Raw genomic sequence first — 16,935 nt, 5'->3', positions numbered from 1 at the left:
GAGACGTGTGCCTTTCTCCGCTGGGCTGCCGCCGTCCCGGGTGCGAGGACCGCCGGTGCCCCCCCTCCGGGAGGTCCACCGGCATCTGGTAAAAACACTCCGCCAACTGTTGGGAGGGTCCGACAGTCTCGGAGTGAACTCGCCTCGTGTCACTTCCCACGCTTTCTTTCAAGGCCTCCAACACAGCCCTGTCCCTGGGGAGCCACCCGGTAGGCCCTGTGGGCGTGAGGGCTACCACTGCCAATTCCAGTGTATGACCGTGTCCCCAGAGGCTGTGGCTCTGGCCACTTGTGGGAGTGGAGTGGGTTTCACCCCGGCCTCGGGACAGCTGTGAGGAGCTGGCCGGGTGGAGGACTGGGGTAGTTCCTCTCTGAGGGTGATTAACTGCGGCCTGAGAATGGGACCCGGCCGAGCCCCGGGGAAGGTCCCTGTTTATCAGCACGGAGATTTCGCTGCGCCCGGCTGACCTCTGAGCGAGTGCAGAGCGGCCACCCAGCTCAGGGATAGGTGGAAACGGGAAGCACCGCATCCTGCCCTGGAGGAGCCCTAGGAGCGAGGGGAGGCGGCGACGGGGGGCCAGAGAAGGGAGGTCTCCCTGGGTCTCCCGGCATCGACAGGACAGCAGGGGATCAGAGACCGCAGACAACCGAGACCACGAGGGCGGACTCGAACCTTGACTCTGCAGAGCGGGACAAGTTTCTTCCAGAGGCCGGAGCGAAGCCTGACTTCTGAAAACACAATAGCCCTGGCTGGGCAGTGGCCCGGCCACTCTCCGCCACGCTGACTTTGTTTCGCTCCTGTTTCTGGTTGCCTGACTGCTCCCACCTGCCCCCACTACTCCTTCAGGACCAGACCTCCCGTCTCGTCCACCTCTGTAGGCCTGTCACCTAGGGATGCCCCGGGGTGACACGGACTGGGATGCCCTCTCGGTTCCCTCTAAAAATCACCCTACCCTTCAGAGTTCCCCTGAGACCCCACCCCCTCCTTGGAGTCCTTCCTGACAGCCCCGGGGGTCAGGCCTCGTTACCCTGCCTGTCTACGTTCGCTGCTGTCTGCACCGCGTGGCTCCCGCGACGCGTGTCCCCATTCCTGAGAGCCCTGTCTCCCCCACTGGACCGCTGAACAGAGGCCCGCGCTGACCCTGAGCGCGAGGGCACAGGGACAACGCCCTGCGGTCAGGAGAGCGCCCGAGGCTGTTGTCCGTCCACTTGCTCCTCCCTTCCTCGCCTTGGTTCCTGCCTCTGTGCAATGGGAACAGTGAAAGCTGTGCCGGCCACCGTCAGAGCGGACGCAGTAACGTCCGAGGGCACCTGCCGGGCAGGGCCGTGTGCCTGAGCGAAACCCGGGCCCGCACACAGCGCCCGGAAAACGGTGGCTGGCCGGCGCGTGGCCCGGCTGCGCCCCGAGGAGGTGCGTTTTCCCGTGCGGAGGCCCTCTGTGTGTCCCCCGCACAGGCACCCGGGCGACCGAGGATCCAGACATCACATCCCCCTGCTGCAGGGCCTGCGAGTGCCGCCAGCCCCGCCCGGGGGAGGGGCACAGAGAACCAGGGCTTCAGATTGGTGGGGCCACTCATCCATCTACGAGGCTAAGCCTTGCCCCACCCGGGCCTCAATCTCCTGACCTGTGTACCTCGTGGCCGGACTAGCTGGGCAGTTGCATCACTGAGAACAACGCCACTTTTGTCCCTCAGAGAAACACTGGGGAGTCCTTAAAAAAGACAGAAGTTAATCTGGTTCAAGTGGAGGATAAGATGCCTAGCCTAGATGATCTACTGTAGACGGTGTCTGAGGTCCTCTCAAGATGGAGACCTCTCAGATTCCTGTAATACAATTTAAAAAGACCTTAAAAAAACTGTGCTGGTTCCTCCCACTGACTTCTGGCCCTGTTCTCTGCAGTCAGTGGCTGACACTCACGACCGCAAGTGGCTCGGTCCCTGCCCACCCTGGAAGTCAGCATGCCCTTGAAATGGGAAGTCTTCTGTTCTCCACAGCTGCGCCCACCAACTCCTTAAGGCTAAAGGCAAACTATTAAAGTGACAGCAAACTGGCCAGCATCTGTCCCTGGCGCCGTGGGACTCGGGCTGAAGAAGTGGTCCGACAGCCTGGCGGAGAGCTCTGCGCCCCCGTCCCCTTCAGAGCCCCCCTTCGGCTGACCAGGGGCATCGGGCAAGGTCCGCTTCCTGTCGACTCGAACAACCCGCTGCGCTGCACGGCGCTTCCCGGGTGCCCTGCGGCGCCCCGGAGCAGACCCGGGCCAGCCCTTCTGGCCGGCGCCGGCTCCGGCCCTCCCTCCCGCAGCCATGTGACCTTGGGCAAGGGTGCAGGCCGGGCTTCCTCGCCCACAAAACCAGAAGGACAGCAGCTTTCTCGCTTACCCAACAGGGTTTAAGGAACCAAACTGGAAAACTGGAAAAAACCGCACTTTGGACACTACGAAGTGCTTTTGAAGGCGAGAAACTACAATTCTGTGCTGAGACACAGAGCTGTAATGAGTTAGCCCAGGAAATGCCCCAAGCCCCAGAAGGTAAAACTCTGTCCTATCACCACCATCTTTCATGGAGTCACAGGGCAGGGGAACGTCAGGCCAAATGCAGCCTCGCCTTCGGGAAGACCACGCACAGCTGGACGTGCAGGCGGGCTCGGACCAGCTGCCGCTCACGCGTGCTGAACAGCACCCGCCCCAGGGACCGACGCCCAGTCAGTCCCAGTCTCTCAGGCTGGGCTCAGGGCTCGGTCATCCCAGTCCATGAAGCTGCCCTTACAGAAGGCACCTCAGCTCCTCCCTATCTGCTCAGTATTCGCATAAAACCACCTGGACGTCTGCAGGCGGTTCTGGAGAGAAGAGCCAGGACCACCCATAGCGCAGGAGCCGAGCCACGACCCCCTTGGCTAGATCAGAGCCCCCCCCTCCACAGTCCAAGGCAGACCTGTGACTCCAGAGTGCTTTGGACAGAGGAGCCAGTCAAGGTCACAAGCATCAAGAGACTTGGGCCTGGGTAACGGACAGACAGACCGGCAGGTGCAGAGTGAGCGGGCTGTCAGCACCCTCCTGCGTGGCCTTGGGCAAGTCCCTAGCCCTCTGCTCCGGTCCCCGACCTCCCTGCTGTACAACAGGGGATCTGGGCGACTTCTATGGCCCCTTTGGCTCTACGCCGTCATGATTTTGGGTTTCCCCTCGACACCCCTCTGCCCCCTCTGGTCCCGGTACTCACAGCATGGCCATGGCTGGAAGGCGTTATTAGCACAGGGAGCCCGGGGAGACGAGTCCTGCGCTTGCACCAGGCTACGCTGATCCGAGGGCCGCAGACCCTCAGGAGGCAGCTACTTGCCTTTTAGACTCTACTTAAAACCAAACAGGAAAAGGAAGCTGCACCAGAGACAAAGGGGAAACAAACCCAAGCTGGAAACTGAAACCGAGGTACAAAATGCAGAAACAAGAGGCTCCCAGGGCACAGCCCCGCCAGCCCAGGCAGCCGAGAGCCACCGTGGGGCCCGAAACCCCCCGAGGCTGCGACCTCAGGCCTCCAAGCACTTCCTGTGAGGGTGAGGGCAGCGGCCGCTGTGGGACCGGGCTGCGGTGCGGCCTGCTGTGGGCCTCACAGCCCGTCTCTGGCGGAGCCCTTTGACGGGTCCAGGCCTGTGCTTTCCCATCCGTCAGGAGTCAGCGCCGTGGCCTCCCGAAGGCCTTGGTGAGAAGCTCCAAGACCCCAGCAGCACCCTCACTCACATTGCAGAGAAGGCTGGCTACATGGCGATGCCTTAGCTAGCAGCTCCCAGGCTGAAAGGGACGTGCTTGAGGGACACTGGCAGCCTGGCTTTGTCCCTGGCTCAGTACGTGGCCCTGGGGCTTCAGTTTCCTCGAGTGTAACGTGGGGCTCCGCCGGGTCTTCATGAAGACGGGACCTGTCCGTTCCCAGTCTTTCACTCGCGACTTCCCAAGACCCCAGAGCCACACGCTGCGCTGGAAACTGAGACGAAACACTGAGGAGCACGCAGCAGTTGCTCTGAAACGGCTTCTGCGGAGAAGAGACTGACATGTACGCCAATCGATGCAGCGCAACATTGTCACTGAGAGAGTAAAAACCATCTCAACGGAGTTCAGTACAAAAGAAAGACCGGTCCTAAAGAGGAGAAAGAACTTCGAATGCTGAAAACGTACCTTTCAAAGATACACATCTCCTTTTCAGCACTGCGCAAGGTGCAAACCACAAATTTTGATGTTTTATGGTTTTCATTTTCTTTTAGTTCAAAGTATCTTCTGTTTTTCCTTGTGATTTCTTCTTTTATCCATGGATTATTTGGATTTTGTTTAATTCCTAAACATTTGGTGTTTTCCTACATCTGTGACTACTGTTTATTTTTAATTTAATTCTACCGTGGTCAAAGAACACTATCATTTCTTCTTTTGTTTCTCCTGGTATGATTTCAGCCCTTTAAAATTTACGGAGACCTGTTTTAGGGCTCAGCATGCAGTCTATCTTGTTGACCGTACCGTTCAGCAAGAACGGAGAGAATGTGCATTCTGAAATTAGCAGCAGGGCCCTAAAAACGTCAATTAGGTCAGGCAGGTACCATTCCGATCCTCTATGCTCTTACTGGTTTGTTGTGGTCAATTTGTTCTTGTCTAGTTGTTCTATCCACTGCTGAGAAAGGTTTAAAAAGATCTGCAACCGTGGATTTGTCCATTTGTTTCTTTAATTCTGTCCATTTTAATTTCATGCATTTTGAGGCTCTTGTTAGGTACATATAATTTTACACTATTGTATCTTCCTGATGAATTGTCCCTTCCACTAGGATGAAATGTCCCCCTTTATTAGTGGTAGCACTCTTTGGTCTTTAAGTTGACTTTAATGTGGCCACGTGAGCTTCTTTATACTATTTGCCTAGTATATCTTTTTCCATCTTGTACTGGTGGTTTTCCATTGCTGCTATAACAAATTAGCACAAACTTATAGCTTGTAACAACTCAAATCCAAAATCTTAGTTTTTAAAGATAACGGTAGGTCAGGAGTCTGACATAGACCTCAGGTGCTGGAGGCTCTGGAGAATGATTCCCGTGCCCTTTCCAGCTTTGGGAGGCCACCTGCACCCTGGCTCAGGGCCCTCCCCCAGCTCCAGGGCCGAGGTGCCGCGACTTCTCATGCACCTGACACCTGTTTCAGGCCACAGCCGGGAAAGGCGCTCCACCCTCGTCTGTGTTTACGGCCATATTCGGATTACTGTTTGCTTTCATTTTTTTCATCTCTATTGAGGTATGTCCAAAAAAATGTATATTTAAGGATATGGCTTGACGTTTTGATATATGTATACATTGTGAAATCATCACCACAGTCAAGCTAAGTAACGTATCAATCACTTCACAGTTACCATTTTCATTTCTCGTTTAGATTCTCCACTTTTAAGGACTCGTGTGATTAGACTGGGCCCAAGGATAACCCAGGCTGAGTGCCCTGTCTCAAGGACCTTAACTTGAATCACACCTGCGAGGTCCCTTCTGCCAGGTGAGCTAACACACTCATGGGTTCTGGGGGTTAGGGTGGGGAGGCAGCACCGCTCCGCCTACCGCGCGCCCTTTATCCCCAGCCGGCCTGTGCCTTTCCATTTAAAGAATGTCTCTTGCCCTGGCTGGCGTAGCTCAGTGGATTGAGTGTGGGCTGCGAACCAAAGTGTCACAGGTTCGATTCCCAGTCAGGGCACATGCCTGGGTTGCAGGCCACAGCCCCCAGCAACCGCACATTGATGTTTCTCTCTCTCTCTTTCTCCCTCCCTTCCCTCTCTAAAAATAAATAAATAAAATCTTAAAAAAAAAAAAAAGAGTGTCTCTTGTGGTTAGCCTTGCATTTTCATCCGGTCTGAGAATCTCTATTGTTTAACTGGTCTGAGAATCTCTCTTGTTTAACCGGAGTATTTAATCCATTTACATTTAATTTGTTGATATGGTTGGCTGCTAGTCTACCATTTTCCTATTGTTTTCTGTCTCACCTGTTTTTGGTTTCCTCCTTTCTTACATTCTTCTGAGTGAACTAAATACCTTTTAGAATTCTAGTTTAATTTCATCATTGGCTTTTTAGCCATGTATCTTTATATTATTTCTTAGAGGTCTTTCTAGGTATTACAATATGCAGTCTTAACTTTGTATGGCATACTTAGAAATAATATTGTACCACTTCACATAAAATGTAAAAACTTCATAGCTGCATAAATCCACTCCCATCCTTTATGGTATAGTAGTCATGTGTACTGCATGCTTACAACACAATGTCATATACTTCTTCTTTTTTTAAAGAGTTTATTTATTTATTTTTAGAGAAGGGAAGGGAGGGACAAAGAGAGGGAGAGAAGTATCAATGTGTGGTTGCTTCTCAGGCACCCCCCTACTGGCGACCTGGCCTGCAATCTGGGCCTGTGCCCTGACTGGGAATCGAACTGGCGACCGTTTGCTTCACAGGCCCGTGCTCAATCCACTGAGCTACACCAGCCAGGGCCAACATCATATACTTTCGTTTTAAATCATCATAGGTACATGTGCACAAATATGTATTGAGTTATAAAAATTATTTTATATGTAGCCATACATTTATCCTTTCCGGCACTCTCCGTCTTTTCTAACCGTCCGCTTCCTGCAGCTGGCCAGAGCCATCGCGGGGCTTGTCACGTGCGTTCCTCTCCTCCAGGCTCAGAGTCCTGTGCTGCCTGCTCCACGCCTGGAACAGCAACAACTCGGCATTTTGTGTGAGTTTGTGTGAGTTTCAGTATCTTTCGTGTATCGAGGTGCTCTGCATGTTTTTCACTTTCAAAGTTTTGTTGGCGGGAGAACAAGCCCATTACCATTGCTCTGTCACAGCCGGAAGCAGTAACGTGTGATGATGAAAGTACCGAACGGCCTTCTTTTTCATCTTCTGAGGGTTTCCTGAAGACGTTGCCCTGCGTGTAAACATCCTCACCGTGAGAATGTGCCTTTCACTTTCATCCCACATCTCCTCTGTCCCCCGCCCGTGTCACTACTGCCTTTTCATGGTTTCACAAGCAGAAAACAGGTAAGAGTGAACTTTGGGGGGGGGGGGCATTCTCTTAACTCTGTCACTAGCTTTCACAAGGCACTTGAGCAGTGTTATGAGGAAAAGCAAGAAGCGTGGCAAGATTCCCGGCCAAGGCGTTACCTGATACAGAGCCCAGGACATGCCCTTGTGCCCCCGGGCGCTCGCTCCCCCCCCTGAGCCCCGGGTTCCGCATCTGCTCAATGCGAGGACTGGCTGCAGTGATAACTACGGACTGCAGGCACAGCACCAGCTCCCAAATCAGCTGCCGGGAAACAGAAACTGCTGGAAAAATAGGATAGGAGCTACTGACACTCAAAGAGCAATTTAGTGAGATAGTTAAGAAATGTCCTGTTTAAGGCGATACCTTATAATGTGTTACAACAATTGAGCTCAGCACCTACTATACTGTATAGTTGATACAGGGTATCAACTATACCCTGTTGATTGCGTGAATGAATGAATGTATGTATGAATGAATGAATGAATGAATGAATGAAAGGGAAGGGCACCAAATCTCACATGGGAAATCAAATGGGAAGGCATTTGGCTCTGTATCTTGAACACAGTAAATGCTCAATAAATGACAACTATATTGCCTTGAATTGGAAAAGGTGTTTTCCGTGTGTCTAGATCCCAACGGGAAGCAGAACGGAAGAAAATCAATCAGGGAGTTATACTAAAAGATACTCAACTTAGGAGAGCTGCTTAAAAGACTCGCTGTGTGTCTTGGGAAATTCGTCTTACTTTTGTGGATCTTAGTGTTCTTTTCTGGAAACAGACTAAGCTCTCTTCTCTCCTTTCCTAGTGGGAGGTTTGAGCATAAGAGGTTTGTTAAGAAACACATACAGAACATGTTCACGAGAATGTCCTTGCATCTTAGGAGTGAAGAAAAAGGGGAGGGAGAAGTGGCTACACATAATTAGTTACCATCACCGACACATTATGAAAACCTACTAGCAAACAGCTGCATGACCGACTGCAGCCAAACTTGGCTTTGCCCTTCAAGACCAATATACACATCCCCTCTTCAACGAAGCGTTTACGGAACCCCCGAGATACAGACAATCATTCCTGCTGCTGCTGTGTTACTTCTGTATTTTACAACATTATCAATTTAGTTGTCACCGATCATTGACCTTCAGGAAGAGGCCACCGTGTCTTACTCGTCTTTTATAACCAGTCGTGGCCAACACCGTTCGTGGTCCACAGCGAGTGTTCAGACTGGTAAACTGTTCTGCGTGCAAGACTGGGCCCCAGTGGGTTCCTAGTGGCACAGACGGGGCATACGTGTGGCCTCGGGTTTCGAGGCTCAGCGTTTAGGGGAGGGGTGGGCGGGCTGAGTCTGCAACACCACGGCGCTCTGCCCTAAGAAGCCTCCACCCCAAAGAGGCTCCGGACCAGACTCACGCTGCCCGAGGCACCCGAGTGTTCCGAGGGGCGACGATGGGTTCGCAGGGGCAAGTCACAACATCTCTGAGAAGTGCAAACACTATAAAAGAAAGATGGAAAAGATAACAGCAAATGAAGCAGCCTGTGATATATGTTAAAAAATACGTATTTGGTCTTTGTGTCCGGGTCACAGCTCCCAAGACCCTTGGAGTTTCCAAAGCACAACAGCAATGCGAGCACCCCTGGCTGCAGTGTTTGGTCTCTGGTCCTTGCTTCCCGACACCGCTTCAGCGTGGTAAAAGTGCACAGGCGTCTTCTGTCACTCCTGACAAGCCCCCTTCAGCCGCCCCGGCGTTTCTGTTAATACCTGAGGACGGGCGCTGGTGTTTAGAGGACCGGGACTTTCGGCTCCGGCACCCACCCCCAACCTCACGGGCGAGAAGGGCTGGAGATGCAGCTCAGGCCCCAGCGGCCCCATGGCTTGCTCACTCACACCTGCATATGAAGCCTCCTCGACAAGATCCCAAAGGGCTCTGGGGTGTGGGGAGCTTCCCGGCTGGTGAACTAGAATGCACCCCGTGCTGGGAGGGCGGCGCACCCCAAACACGAGGGCAGAAACTCCTGTGCCTGGGACACTTCCAGACCTCGCCTTTTCTAGCTTTTCGTCTGGCTATCCGTTGGTGTCCTTCGACATCCTCTGCAATAAAACAATGCAGTGAGATCTGTAAGCCACCCTGGCAAACTAGTCAGCCCGGGGAAAGGTCGTGTTAACCTCCGATGCACAGCCAGCCAGTGGGTGAGGGGCCCCGGGAACAACCCGGACTTGCAGCTGGCATCTGAAGTGCAGGGTGGGGTGGGGAAGGTCAGTTGCAGGGGGCTGAGCCCTAAATCTGTGGAGTCTCATGTGATCTCCAGATAGACGGTGTTGAACTTGAGTTAAATTGTCGTATACTCAGCTGGTGTCACAGAATCGCTTTTAACCCATTTAATAGGTCATTGCTATTACATTAGCACAGCTGCATTCGAACTGGGACACATTTCTTCCTGGGGGGCACATCGAGACTTCCTGGGGCGCCCTGGCTGGTGTGGCTCAGTGGAGTGATGCGGGCCGGTGAACCAAAGGGTTGCCAGTTTGATTCCCGGCCCGGGGCACATGCCTGAGCTGTGGGCCAGGTCCCCAGTTTGGGGCACGTGATGGGCAAGCACACACTGATGTTTCTCTCTCTTTCTCCTTCCCTTCCCCTCTCTCTAAAAATAAATACATACAATCTTAAAAAAAAAAAAGATTTTTTTGGGCTACACTGGCAATTCAGCGGTACTTGGCACGTTCCCAGTGCAGCCATCACCATTATCTAGTTTCAGACATTTTCATCCCTCCAAAGCGATTTCCATGTTTATTGAACTGCCTTTTCCTACACCTGCCCCCACTGGTTATATTTTGTATGTTTTTTGATGTCTTGACATCTCTGGGGGGGCCTTCCTAGCCGGGAGGAGACCGCCTCTCCCAGAGCTAACTAGCCCTGTAGACAGCAAACCTGTCGGTGAGCCCACCTTTTACGTACAGCCTAGCCAGTCTCAGGTCCGCACCCCCAGCCACCTCCGTTACGTAACCACCACACACCAAGCGGTTCTGTGACACCACTGCACTGCAAACTGTAAAATGATTAAAATGATTCTTTTAAACGGTTAAAAATTTGGGAGGAGCAAAAACCTAGTAATTTCTTACTGCCTGAGGTTTAGTTATATTTGAATAAGCAAGAACAATCAGTGACCCTTTTTCAGGAAAGTGTATTATAACTCTGAATAAAAATTCCAGATACAGATACACTAACTTCTGTGTGTGGGAGGTATTACTCTGTAAGGTTATTATCGTTCGAGGCAATGAACCTTCGTGGGACTTGGAGAGGGCAGGCAAGGTGACTCTCTACGCCGCCAGAAACGAGGGGGCACGGGAGGTGACGTGGGGAAGGGGACCGACGCCCTTCAAACCAGCCTTGCCATCGTGGCCCCAGGAAGTCCTGATGTGCCCCCAGGAATAAATGTGTCCCAGTTCGAATACGGCTGTGCTAATGTAATAGTAATGACCTATTAAGTGGGTTAAAAACAAAAGCTAAGCAAACAACCAGAACAGGAACAGAGTCACAGAAATGGAGATCACATGGAGGGTTATCAGTGGGGAGGGAGAGGGGGACAATGGGGGGAAAGGTACAGGGAATCAGAATAGGCAGGCACAGAATAGGCAGGGGGAGGTTAAAACTAGTATGGGAAGCGGGAAGCCCAAGGACCTATAGGTACGCCCCATGGACGTGAACTGTGGGGGTGGGGGATGCTGGGGAGCGAGGGGGGCAGTACAGGGAGGAGGGGGAGAAGGGGGAGAAAAAAACTGGGACAACTGTAATAGCCTAAGCATTAAAATATACTTAAAAAAATCACTGGTCAAGAGACAGGGATTGCTTGTTTCTCAGAACTTTTGGCTTGGCCTGGTTTGATCTGATTCCATTGCCATGAAATGAACACCTGGATGAATCTGTGAAGCCACCAGCACAGCCAGAGGCCGGAGCCCACCCCCGCAAACTCTCTGCAGCCGCCCCCCAGAGGTCACGCCCTCCCTGCCACTCAGTCCCAGCAGCCGCTGGTCCGTGCTCAGCAGTTTTCTCCTGTGGAATGCCACACTGACGAGCTTATATGGGACGTGACCTTTCTGGGTGGCTTGTCTCCCTCATCGTACTGCCTGAGAGCCAGCCAAGAGGCTGTGCTTCTTAAGTAGTTTGATTCTTCTTTTCCTTTTTGGCAGAGTAGTACTCCACTGTGTGGACGTGCCACACCTTGCTCCTCTGCCAGGCTGACGGACGTCTGAGTTGTTTCCGGCCATTATAAACAGAGCCACTGTAAACAGCTGTGTGCACCTCGACAGGTTTTGACGTGCACGTGAGTTTCATTTCTAGAGCGTAAATACCCAGGGCTGAGACCGCTGGTTACATGTTTCACCGTGTAAGACACCGACCAACTGTTTCCAGAGTGGCCGTGGCATTTCTGTTCCTGCGAGCAACGTGGGGGGGTGCTGCTGCTCCCCGCCCCCGCCCCCCCAGCACTTGCCATTGTCAACATCGCCTTTCTTCAGCCATTCTAATATGCGTGCGGTAATCTCTCCTTGTCATTTTAATCTGCATTTCTCTAGTTACCCATGATGCTGTGTATCTCTGCATGTGCTTTTTGCCCAAGTGTCCAACATCTCCATAAGTCATCTTGGAAAATCTCAAGGCAAGCTTGTTGGTGTCATATATACGTGTCTCAGCATCAGAGCTCAGAACTTGAATCAGGAACAGCGATTGGGCACCTGTTTCGTTTACTTCGTGGTGCAGGTTGTGGAGCGTGTAACCCATTCTCTGTGCGGGCTGGCCCACACACGGAACCCTGAGATCACTTTCCGGGGTCACAACACAAGGGGGACTGGCCACCCGGGTGCATTCTGAGAGGGTGACTAAGACGGTGAGGCAGAGGGAGTCACAACCCGTGAGGACTGGCCGAGAACAGCAGGGCTGCCCGCCTGGGAGGTGAAGGAGAGCGTGAACACCGGCCCTGGGCCCGTGAAACGGCGCTCGTCGGACAGAAAGGACCCTTCTTCTGTGCGCGCCCCTGGGAGGTGACGGTTAGGTCCGGTGGCGAGGACCGGGCTCTGCGCTCGGGGCCTCTGGCCTTCAGAGGGGAAGCCACGGGGAAAGCGGCCTCGGTGTGGGGCAGAGACCGCCCAGCTGGCTGCGGGTGCGATGCGCCGTCTGCCTCAGTGGGGCGCTGGGCCCCCCGATTTGCTCCGACTCTGCGTTTGCATAGTTGTCGAAGATGGCCCCACGGCGCTGACCTGGTTCCGTCTTCGGGTGTGAGGGCCCCCCGAAGAGACAGAGGTCCCGTGGGAGAAAGAGACCCGCCCACGGTCTCAACGCAGTGGCCGCGAAACTGGACTTGGGAAGCAAGCCCCTGACGCTCGGGCCGGGCCTCCATTTCACTGTCGGTGTCTGCGGGGGACGGAGAACCCCACGCCTCCTTCTCCCACGCGCTGTCTCCTGGGTCTTCGGTCTTGCACGCGCACTGCCTCCGAGGCCTTAAAGGGAAAGGAACCCTACAAGTTGAAATTCTAATACTTACATTTTCCAATGACACAATGAGGAAAAAAAATCACATCAAATCAGACTGGTTTCTTCCGAAGGTTTTACTTCTGCCCCGAGCTGTTTTGAGGTGGCCGCCTGCTCTAATGAGGCTGGAAGTAAAACCGGCTTTCGTGAGATTCAGGATGTGGCTGGAGGGGGAGCGCCGGCAGGGCTGGTTGAGATCACGGGCGCCCGCCCTGGCCTCGCGGCATTCCAGGAATTCACTGCTTCATTCCGTAATCCATTCCGCTCGGTGACCACACACAGACACGCAGGGAGAGCGGACAGCACCGACTGAGGCGGTCTTGTGGATGTACCCAGGGCAGCACAAAGCAGAAAGGTTTTCACACTTCAGTCTACTGGGGGCCGGGGGACTAGGGGCCGGTCCCCGCCCCACCGCCTCCCCGGGGCGGGGGGGGGGCGGGGGCGCTACGGCGCTACAGAAGGAAGTCAGGACTGAGGTTCGCAGGGCCACCTCTTCCTCTCTAACGTGTGCTCACCTACGGAGAGAAGGAATACCGGCCAGTCCTCTCTGGCAGACAGAGTTCTGGGGAGGACCAAAGGAGACGGAGGGTGGGAAGGTGCTTTGCAAAGTGAAAAACACTGCACCAACATGAGGGTTTACTCCCTTAAGGAGCAAGTGCTGGGCACCTGTTAAAAGACACATGTCATAGCTCTGGCTGGCAGCTCAGTGGATTGAGCGCGGGGCTGCGAACCAAAGTGTCGCAGGTTCAATTCCCAGCCAGGGCACATGCCTGGGTTGCAGGCCATGACCCCCAGCAACCGCACATTGATGTTTCTCTCTATCTCCCTCCCTTCCCTCTCTAAAAATAAATAAATAAAATCTTAAAAAAAAAAAGACACGCGTCCTGCTGAACACTATGGATACCGAGCTGGAAAAACACAGACCCCGCACTCAGGAAGACAATGAGATCTAACGCGGAGGGCAAGCGCGGACAGAAAGTGCAGGGGTCCTTGAGCGCAGGCGGGGATGGGCAGGAGCGACGGTGACGGTGACGGTGACGGTGACGGTGATGACGGGCGTGAACGGAGCATTAAGGCAGGAGGAGGACTGTACCATATTCTAGAAACTTGATCTCGCTCTCCTTATTTTATTTCACACTCAAAGCAGTCTGCGAAATGGATGCTAATTTTACCATTTCCCTATTGTGCTGGAAAGCATGGCTCCCACCATGGGGGGTGCCCTGCCCTGGTGGGCAAGACTAGGAACGCTCCCACCACAAATGTCAACAGTGCTGAGGCCGACAACGGCTGCTCTAAAGACAGAGTCCACTCTACTTACAACTCTCTTTTCCCGAAACCAATGATACCACCTCCAAGGGCGGCCAACAAAAACCGTTACTAGGAAGGCAGCTGGTATGGCTTAGTTCCTTAGTCTAGGTTGACAGGAAATGTAATTATTTTATTAATGAATTGATTTTCAAAAAAAAAAACCCCCCGAAAACTGAATCCTGTAAAAAAAAACCCTTTGTCCAAGTTTGCTGAATGATGTTTGTTTCAAGCACTTTTGCTGGAGACTGACTTAATGCTGTGAGCTAACAGTCCCGGCAGGAATCACACGCAGACCCGTGCCACGTGGCACATGCCGCGTGGACGCGGCAGGGCGCAGAGAACTGAGCGCTGAGCTGGGAGTCAGGAGACAAACTGCACCTGCCCCCAGATCGCGGGCAACCGAATTCCTGCGAGGCCTCCGCGCCCTCATCTGCACCACCAGGGACTGGGTGAGGAGGCCACCTGAGCGTTCCCAACACCTGGTCTGAGTCTCGGGTTCCTCATTCCTACTCTGCTGATGGAAATTAAGTTAAAAAGTGAATGGGAAAGGTTGTTAAAAAGTGGACCATCTCATTGCCAGAGGAGCCTGTCAGCGGGGTATGGGGCATAGCCCTTGGCTTTGCTAATGCTCCTCGGGGCCACCGAGGCCGGCGCCGGCTTCCTCGTGCTCGGGGCTTTCTCGAGGTGGTTCCAGCTGAGGAGCTGCGGCTCTCCTGCGCGTCGGGGGCAGGTCCCCAGAAAACTGCGTGGCCAGGAGTCTCTAGGAAGCAGCACCGTTTGCAGCGGTCACTTTTCCCACCACAAAGCCCCACCGAAGATGGGCCTTGGCCACCCCTCTCACCAGTCCACATGCAGTAGGAGCTTTCTGGCGGAGGGCCCCTGCCATGCATCCTCCACGCGACCGCCACCATCTGACAGTCACTGCCTGGCGGGGGGACTCTCCTCCACTTTCCCTAAATTCCTCTTCTCTTCGTCAGTCTGGATCTAGCTAATAACGGAGTTTATGATTAAAAAAAAAAGTCCTGCCACCCTGGCCTGGAATCTAGGAACAAACGTGTTTGCTCTGACGCACGCCGCGTGAAGCTCCCCGCGCGAGAACAACAGGCCGGCGGATCCGAGCGCGCCGCCTCCCTGGGTGCCCACGCATCTCACACCGCAGGGGCTTTCGAAGCCCCCGGCCCCGGAGGCACCTATGGGACAGCGCCTGGATCCGGCTTCTCCATCTGCCAGACCCTCACGGAGTCCGCCAACCCCAGCTCTTCACAAAGCATGTCGGCTCCGGCTGGTAACACGCAGCCTCCACTTCCCACGCAACCTCTGTCTCCTCTTCCACCTGCGTTGACGGCCAGGACACGTGTCCCCGATCGGGTTCAGAGAGACACACCTGTGGGCCTGCAGGCGGAAGGCGGAGGGGCAGGCACACCCTGCTGCACCTGCCTGCACCGACTGCAGCACTGACTTACGTCTTCTGGGAAACCCCGCCTGGCCAGGGTCTCTCCGCCCCCCTCCCTCCTCCGGGTCCCCTGGCAGCCCGCAGGTAACGATTCTACAGCACACAGACCAAAGGGACGCCTTTCAGCGATCTGTCCCAGGGACTGCTCCGCCACCGCCGCCGCCAAGTTGGGCAGCGACTGTGTCTGAGTCATCTCTGCAGCCCCTGCCCGCAGGAACTGTGGGTGTGCAAATGGGGGACCAATGGATGGAGGACGGTCGAGTCAGCGAAGCCCAGCACATTATGGTGAAAGGGCCTGACCCTGAAACTTGAGGATGGGGACGAGTCCCAGCTCTGTCCTTTGGCAGCAGCACGACTCCAGGCAACTCTGTCCCCCCTCTACCCAGGCCCATTTCATTACCGGTGAGAGGAGGTGACGGTCCCGGTGCTACCACGGGACTGATGCGGAGACCACGGGGGTACTAGAAGGCAAGTGCAAAGGGGAGACGTTTTTATTTCAAAACCACCCTCTCCTCGCCTGGAATTTGGATAGGGACTGTCAATGAAAACGCACCCTGCAAACGTGAAGAACGCCAGGCTAATCCGTGTACTAGCCCTTCCCAAACAATCTGAAGCTCAGGGGACACGTATTCTGCGGCAGAGGACGGGGCCCAGCAGGCATGAGGCTCGGGCCCGCGGTCCGGGCCACCCGGTGAGTCTGCTGGGAACCCTGGACAAGTGAGTCCTCCATGGGCCTCAGGGGCCAAAGGCACGGAGAAGAGAGGCACCTGGGTAACCTCCAAGCCTCGGCCTGCTGGCTCCTGCCCCCAGGCTGGCAAGATGGCCTCTGGGTGGTCTCCCTCTTTTCCCTGACCCCGACCCTGTCCTTCCCCACTCAGAGTCATGGGCCACTTCAAGTCTGTCAGCCTCACCCTCCTAGGAAGCACTCAGCACAGGCGGGGTCAGTTACTCCCTTATGGTCTCCATCCCTCGCTTTTCCTCCAGTAGTTTCTGTTTTAATGGCTGCCCCTGCGATTCGTGGGGCAGGCCATCTGGGAATTTCCTTCCCATTCCTTACTGTCTGTGACCAAGAGCTGATGACCTCCAGTAACCTCAGCAGTTCTCGCCAGGGTAACTCAACAGCTTCCTCGCCTCCAGTTACATAGAACTCCTTCAAACCCATCTTCCGTACCATCAGTTCCACGGGTAACCAAGGTTAACATGCAGATCTGACCAAGTCAAGTACCACGTCCAACCCCGCGAAGGAGACTGTCTCCTGTGGGCAAGCTGCGGTGCCCAGACTCGTCGCCAGCACGGCCCGTCCTCCCGCTCTCCGACCTCCCGCGATGGGAGAGGGCTCGGTGTAGGCTTCGTCTCCCTGGGGGGCTCTGGGCCTCACCTGGCGGCGCCCACACGTGAGGGACCCACGTGCACCCCAGGGGTGCTGGGACAGCACTGCAATTACAATGGCCCACCTTGGCGTCTGTCTACACTGAGCACCCTCGGAGGGGAGCCACCGTGTCCTGTCCCTGTTGCCCCATCCCTAGAGCCTGGCACGCTGAGTGTTCCAACAGGTTCCTCTTCCCACAGCCTTTGGCAGAAGTTGTCTGGACGGTTTTAACGTGGGATTCTGG

General features: G+C 54.5%; 1 protein-coding gene across 4 annotated transcripts in view; it reads right to left on the bottom strand.

Annotated features, from left to right (window-relative positions):
* Positions 1–16,935, bottom strand: part of EVL (Enah/Vasp-like) — a 116,361-nt gene that overhangs the window by 49,753 nt on the left and 49,673 nt on the right. Inside the window, exon 1 of one of the 4 annotated variants that reach the window (XM_045821935.1) lies at positions 3,215–3,367. The exons of the other annotated variants lie outside the window; for them this stretch is intronic. Coding sequence (XP_045677891.1) covers positions 3,215–3,225 — 11 coding nt within the window. The 5' untranslated portion in view covers positions 3,226–3,367. Of the gene's footprint in view, positions 1–3,214; positions 3,368–16,935 lie in introns of those variants that run through there. 4 annotated transcript variants of the gene reach the window in all.

The sequence above is a fragment of the Phyllostomus hastatus genome, unplaced genomic scaffold (assembly GCF_019186645.2).
Source record: "Phyllostomus hastatus isolate PE091 unplaced genomic scaffold, TTU_PhHast_1.1 phas_scaffold_501, whole genome shotgun sequence".
Taxonomy (NCBI): Eukaryota; Metazoa; Chordata; class Mammalia; order Chiroptera; family Phyllostomidae; genus Phyllostomus; species Phyllostomus hastatus.
This window is presented reverse-complemented; position numbering and strand designations above follow the sequence as displayed.